At 40.9% G+C, this 7389-nt stretch overlaps 1 protein-coding gene across 1 annotated transcript; it reads right to left on the reverse strand.

Moving 5' to 3' along the window:
* LOC109848576 (40S ribosomal protein S3-3-like) lies at positions 1346–6150 on the reverse strand. Its single transcript, XM_020418135.1, has 6 exons — positions 6022–6150; positions 5795–5942; positions 5152–5323; positions 2503–2557; positions 2294–2425; positions 1346–1720 (listed from the first exon to the last, which is right to left on the reverse strand). Exons 1-6 carry the CDS (start codon positions 6046–6048, stop codon positions 1547–1549), a joined length of 708 nt encoding a protein of 235 aa, XP_020273724.1. The 5' UTR covers positions 6049–6150; the 3' UTR covers positions 1346–1546.

Below are 7389 nucleotides of genomic sequence, written 5' to 3' on the forward strand. Positions count from 1 at the left end.
CAACCGTCTCCATTTCATCACCAACTAATGTAGTTACCCAACAGAAATCCCTTCCGGACACCGGTCACCGGCCGATGAGCTTTTCCGCACGAAACCCGAGAAAAACCCGTCGTCGTCTCGAGGCCCGGGCGTCGGCGAACATGAAGGAGAAGGTGGTGTCGGTGGGGCCCGGTGTTTCACCGTCCCTCAAGAACTTCCTGCTCAGCATTGCGGCCGGAGGGGTGGTCGTGACTGTCATCGTCGGAGCGGTTGTCGGAGTGGCAAACTTTGATCCGGTCAAGCGGAGCTGAGTATTTTTCATGGGAGTGTTATGGAGAGAGGAAATGCGTGAGATGTTTTCAATGTGAAAATAAGCGAAGGTTTTACGCTGTAATATTTTGTCTACATAGCTCGTTACAACCGTCCAATGTCATTTTTTTTATGCCTTCGGCATTGTGCTAACGCCTAGTTTGGTACGCGGGAATGGACTCAGATGAGAATGGAATGGAAGAATGAATGGAATGGAATTAATGTGAGAATTGAATAGTTATTCACATTCTCACGTTTGGGTGTAATTTATAAAATAAAGTGGGAATGAACGTATTTTAAAATTGTATATTTTATTGATTCTTATTTAAGTGAGAATGTTCATTTCCTATCATTTCATTGGGGATGCTCATTCCCACATAAAGTGGGAATTGATGAGAAGTGGGAATGAGCATTTCAACTTCAAAAAAATGGGTGCGTTTAGTAGAAAAGAATGAGAAGTGAGAATGATCATTCTATTCCACCCCATTCCCGCGTACCAAACGAGGCCTAAGTGCTTTCTGAGGTTTCGTGCGTGAATTCTCCATATATGAATCTTTATCGGTGCCATCCCTATAAGAGTGAAGTAATATGCGTCATCTAGAATCCCCATATTAACCCCCTAATCGCACATTTTATGACGGTGCTCGGATAGAATTTCTACTCGAAATACTTCACACGATACTTGCAGAACGCCCCGCAGAATACTTCACACAATACTTTGTGCAATCACAGAACGCCTTGGTGCAATCGCAGAACGCCCCGCAGCGCAGGGAGACTTGATACGCATAAGAGCGTGACTAAAACTCAGATCGCTACGCACATCGCAGGCCGTTCTAATATAACTCTTAATATAACTCTTCTACAGAGAAATTTTAGGAACATCCTTGAATCGTTGGTACATATTTTTCAAATCGTACCCCAACTTCAATCCAAGATATAGCGGCACAGCCATACAGTTTACGCCGCTACTAAATTCGTCTTTCATAAATCTCCAAGATAACTAATACCTTCTTCCCAATGGGGGAAAAAATTACCGGACAGTGTGCATAGACACAAGTAAACAAAACCAGAGCAAGAGGTCTCAATTGTTCCCAAAATAAGGAAAACCATGCCCAACGTACAAACATAAACAAACAAAAAAAAACACTACCGAGAAATCCTATAAACTACTCTCCAATTCTCCATAGCTCATAATAATGTTTTTTTTCCTTTTTTTTTTTTGGGTTCTGGGTGAAAACAAGGAAAATTCTAGACAAACTCAAGCAACAACGGGGACTTCTATTTCTGTGGGCAACATAACGGGAGGCCTGAGGTACTCCTCTTCATCCTTTGGTGAGTGAATGGTGACCACATCTGGCAATGGTGTAGTAGGGCCCTGCTTCCCCTTCGGGTCCCAGTCCAACATAATCTTCACCTTGATGCCAAGGACACCCTACACAAAAGACAAATAAATATAAGAAGCACGATGAGGCAGCAAATAAACAAGGGAGAGATTACAAGTACTGATAACAATTACATCAGATGTAGATTTGTTAAATTCCGTTGCGACCGAACACTCACAAATTTTGGTGGTAACAAGAACACCTTAATTGTCAGTTAAGTCTAATAAAAAAATCGAAAATATCAAAAGTGGTATTTTAGTTTTTAAGAGTATTCAATCTATGACCAATACTAGGAAGTAAAAGATAATGCCTTGGAATGTATTCAATCTATGACAGGCGAAAAAAGGAATCTTGACCCTAATTAACAATAATTGAGAAGCCCAAAGGTAAGCAGTTAAGGATATAAGCTAGAACAATATGGAAACTTCTAACAAAGAAATGAAAAATTGACATGCACCACTAAGTACAAAGTGACGTTATTGGTTTGCAAAGTAATTATTGGTAATCATTACATGGACAAGAATTTTTCACTTGTCATTTATGGACAAAAAAAATCCAGAACATTGCTACACAGATTCAGATAGATATTAGCAGGAAAGCTTGATGAGAAACCATTAACTAACCTGTCTCAAGAGCACATGCCTAACTGCTGAGTCAATATATTCATTCACAGGCTGACCAGAAGAAATCATGTATCCATCCTTGAACTTCATGGACTTGGCACGTTGCGCCCTCAGTTTTCCACTCACAATCACCTGCAAATTATAAGTCTCAAATCCTAAAGCCTAGAAATAAAGGCAAACAATTTAAAAGAAAAAGTAAGTCAAGTTACCTCACAGCCTTTGGCGCCATTCTCCATGACAAACCTCAGAACACCATAGCAGGCCCTGAACAGAAAAAAAGAAATATTGAACACCATAACCAAAATGGGATAACCAACAATTACTATAGTTATCATATAACACTCAAGATTGCATACATAAATGCTTAGTTAGGCAACCAAACTGGGTACATAGCCCATTAGGATGAGGAAAAGAGATCAACAGCATGACACAAAAAGCAAGGAAAAAAAGAAAATAGTAGAAACCACGAAACTTCGTGATACAGGCTAATGTCGGAGCATATTCCAAACTCCATGAGTGTTCGACACATGGTATAGGCTAATATTGGAGCATATTCCAAACTCCATGTGTGTTCGACACACGATGCAGACCAATATTGGAGCATATTCCAAACTCCAGTCATATGTTTAAGATGTCTGAATCCTGACAAACTCCATTGTTTTAGTATCTGAGCACTATATGCAAACACCAGAGCATATTGTTCGAAAAACTTGCATGGAACAATAATTACTGCTTAGTTAAACCTGAACAAAAGTTTCTAGGTCAGTGAAGAGTTGCCAGATTAGAAATGGAAAATAGGCTCGCTTTATTCATAAACGAGATGTCAACATACACATAAGAGAAAAATATGGAGAATACAACAGTTAAATCTTCTATATCACATACATTTCAAAATTATTTTAGAATTCAAGACCATTTAGCAAACCCTTGAGTCTGTTTTATGTTCTACACCAAACACTAATGTGATATGCTACTCTTTACCCAGAGCTCAAGAAGAAATTTGATGAGAATTAAGAAAATAGTACAAAGAATGAATATAGACAAGAGAATGAATTCAAGACCTTTTAGCAAACCCTTAAGAGTCTGTTTTATGTTCTACACCAAACATTAATGTGATATGCTACTCTTTACCCAGAGCTCAAGAAGAAATTTAATAATAATAAGAAAATAGTACAAAGAATGAATATCAACAAGAGAAAAAGAACTATAGGTCTTATTTCAAACGGGCCTGACAAGACAAACAAAGGAATAACAATTGGCAAGAAACCAGAGCATGACAAATAACATAATTAATCTCTATTAGTGAGAAGGATGAACACTATTCAACATGACATAATCCATTCAGATGGGTATCCATAAGAGCAGAAAGGATGTAGACACATGAAAAAGAGTAGCATTGCTTCCTGTAACATAATGACTGTTATAACATACAAAGGCTGCTTCTGGAAACACAAGAATTTTTTTACTACAAGGGTGAAGTATCCAGAGCAGGAATAGCAAACATCCATAAGAGGAGAGCCCTATTCAGCTTGCCATAGTCCATCCAGATGGGTATCCATAAAAGCAGAAAAGATGTGGATAAAAGAACAAGAGCGGCATTGCTTACTGGAGTGTAATGAGTGTAATAGTACACAAAGACTGCTTCTGGAAACACAAATTTTGCTACAGAAAGGATGAAGACTCCAGTGCTAAAATAGAAAATACTCTGAATTCTTTCCACATAGAAAAACTCCAGGTGGTGGGGAAAAAATAAGAGAAATGATGAATAAACACTCCAAGAATACTGTAAAAGAAGAGAAGTATCTCAGTAAAACGAAAGATGTTGCCATAACAAGCTTGTGAAACAAGAGCTGTGTGCTCCATGATCATATTAGCATGTATGGCAATGATGTAGTCATCTTCCGACACAAAGTTGGTTACAGAACAACCTATTTGCTTTATAGATGACAAAATCTAAAAGCCCCAATTCGTCGTGAATTGAGTCATTGAGGGATGGTTTTGTGCAACTGGAGGTACGGACGTCGCGATAACAAGCTTGTGAAACGAGAGATGTGTGCTCCCGTGATTGTATAAGCATGCATGGCCATGATGTAGTCATCTTCCGACACAAAGATGGTTACCTACCAACCTATTTGCTTTATAGATGACAAAAATCTAACAATCCTAATTCCTCACGAATTGAGGGGGCCTAAGTGCTAATATATGAGTTGAACCATTAAGGGGTCCATTAGGGGGTGGTTTTGTGCAACTGTAGGCACAAATAAAGGAGGTTATGTGCATTATTGTGCAATTTATATCCTTGTTAATAACTAACAAAACTCATATGCAAAGTACATAAAATTTCAGACAAAGAAAATGGAACTATGTTACATGCACAAAACTAGTATCATTCTACAAAATTCAGGCCAATTATAAGGAATCGCTCCTCTCTTTTTACACATTGTTACTAACGTGCAAGCTTAGTGTGAAGAGTCAGATCAAAACAGAGTTGAAGATAATACATGCATCCAAATGAATCAGATCTAAAATTTTCCAGCAAGTAAAAGGCAATATAGTCAATGTTATTGACACATACTGCACATTAATGCTTTGAAGGGTAAGCCATAATCTAGTCATCCAGGAACAAAGTGCCAGTACGAGGGAACAAACATCAGTGAGAGATGACATGATGCCACAAAATAATTCAATGAAAGAAGAGCCATTTTCTGTAAAGCTAAAATTACATTGCATGATGAAATCTGATTTCTGCCACTTCAATATGACAGGATTCTCGAGTTATAATCTAAAACAAACAAAACAAGCAACAAACAAAATCCTCAAGTTAGTCTATTGCACCTATAATGATTAGAAAATTGTACCTCCTAACAGCAAGTCCTCCAAGGAGCTTGTATCGGAGAGATTCAGCCTGAGCAATAGCACACAGACCCCTGTTGTTAACCTTCTCCGCATAGAGTTCAACTGAGTTCTCAGGGAAATTAAAACGCTTCTGAACAACTGAAGTCAGTTCCCTGATCCTTCTGCCCTTCTCACCTGAAACAAAGCCAAAAATGCAACTATGACCAGATATCCAGAAACTTGTCAAATATCCTTTCCGTTATTTTCCTAAAAGTTCATTGAGAGCTTTTTTCCGGCCATTAATCAATATCAACAACAAACTCACTTCAGCTACATTAAACTAGAGATTCTCAATCAGGGATTCAAATTGAGATATTCTTATTGAATACCATGGAAAATATCATTTAGATCAAGGCTTTTAACATATATACTCACAAATCAACCATATTGGTCCATATACCTCCCAAATCCAGATATATGCAAATTTACCTCTCATTTCTAGTTGTATACCGCATTAACGTTACTAGTCTTGTATGGTGGTATTGGAATTTTAGCTAAACAACTAACGGGAAAATTATGAAAATCCAAAAAATATCAATCATCATACTTATTTTAACTCAAAGTGGTAGAACTGAAAATTAACCGCGATTAAGGATCGAGATTTACCGAGGACATTCTGAGTTCGAGTCGCCCTAATGATAATCTCGGTCCTCACCGGCGTAACCCTAACCTCGACGCCGGAGTATCCATCCTCAGCGAGCTCTCTGGTGAGCACCTCGTTCAGCTCGGCGAAGAAAACGCCGTCGGCGACGAACTGAACACATAAATTCGGGAGAAGAACGTGAGAATCGATCGAAATATTTCGACTTAGGGTTTCAGAGTGAAGAATTTACCTTTCGCTTCTTGCTAATTTGAGTCATTTTTTTCACCACTAATCGAGCGTGAGATCGATCGGCCGCCGCTTGAAATATGTATAGATTTTAGAAAACCCTAGCGCGAGAGAGGAGAGAGAAATGGACGAAGCGAATTTATATGGAGGGTAAGTGGGTCGAATCATTTTGTAAGTTCTCATCCGCATTCAAACCCGCTAATCCGTTTCCTCAAAGGCACGAAATTGTAATATAAATGTCACTTCCACGTAACTGTAAATGTTATAAGGAAAATTTGCTTCAAGGCCCTAAAATTCAAGTTTTAATGTGTCTCTGTAGATGTAAATTTTGATCTTCCGAAAATAGGGAACTTCGTTTGTATTGATAAGAACAGCTTATTACAAACTAATAATCAAATATTTACGACAGAAGCGGTGGGAATGCCCTCCTTGTTTAACGTGGGTTCCTCGGTGGCGATAGGACGCTTCGCTCGGTGCTCGTGCCGAGTCTGCTTCCCTTGGACGATCCGATCGAAGTTGCTGCCGGAGCTTCAGTTCTCAAATGAGGGAGCCTTTGGCAAAGGTCCAGGTTCAACCTTTGGGAGATTAGCCAGCAGAATATGCAACAGCCAATCCCCCCTTCATGCTGGCTGAAGATGGGTTTTAATAGGCAAGGGATGGCATGGGCCATCCCTTGATTCGTGGGATTTGACCACTAATAGAGATGAGGGAGCCAGCCGCCCTAGCTGTGGGATGTGACCACTTAGGGGGTCCTGTCAGCCGCCCTATTCTTGCTATGTGAGGAGCGCCATGCTTTCTCCCTTGATTTGTGGGATTTGACCACTGATGTAACTGTTCCCATAGTCCAAGCGGGCAGTCGACAGTGAGCTGGCGAGTCTGCAGCTTGGGTCTGCAGGCGAGCTTGGGACTGCAGGCAGACTTGGGTCTGCAGGCGAGCTGGATCTGCAGGCGAGCTCGAGTGTGCAGGCAGACTTGGGTCTGCAGGCGAGCTAGATCTGCAGGCGAGCTCAGGTGTGCAGGCAGACTTGGGTCTGCAGGCGATCTTGCAGGCGAACTGGGTCTGCAGGTGAGCTCAGGAGTGCAGGCAGACTTGGGTCTGCAGGCGATCTTGCAGGCGAACTGGGTCTGCAGGCGAGCTCAGGTGTGCAGGCAGACTTGGGTCTGCAGGCGATCTTGCAGGCGAACTGGGTCTGCAGGTGAGCTCAGGTGTGCAGGCGGACTTGGGTCTGCAGGTGATCTTGCAGACGAACTGGGTCTGCAGGCGAGCTCAGGTGTGCAGGCAGACTTGGGTCTTGATCGTGCAGGCGAAATTCGAGCTGCAGGCGAGCTCCTGAGCATGGATCGAAGAATAGGCCGTAACTTTCAAACCGTA

The sequence above is a fragment of the Asparagus officinalis genome, chromosome 7 (assembly GCF_001876935.1).
Source record: "Asparagus officinalis chromosome 7, Aspof.V1, whole genome shotgun sequence".
Lineage (NCBI taxonomy): Eukaryota > Viridiplantae > Streptophyta > Magnoliopsida > Asparagales > Asparagaceae > Asparagus > Asparagus officinalis.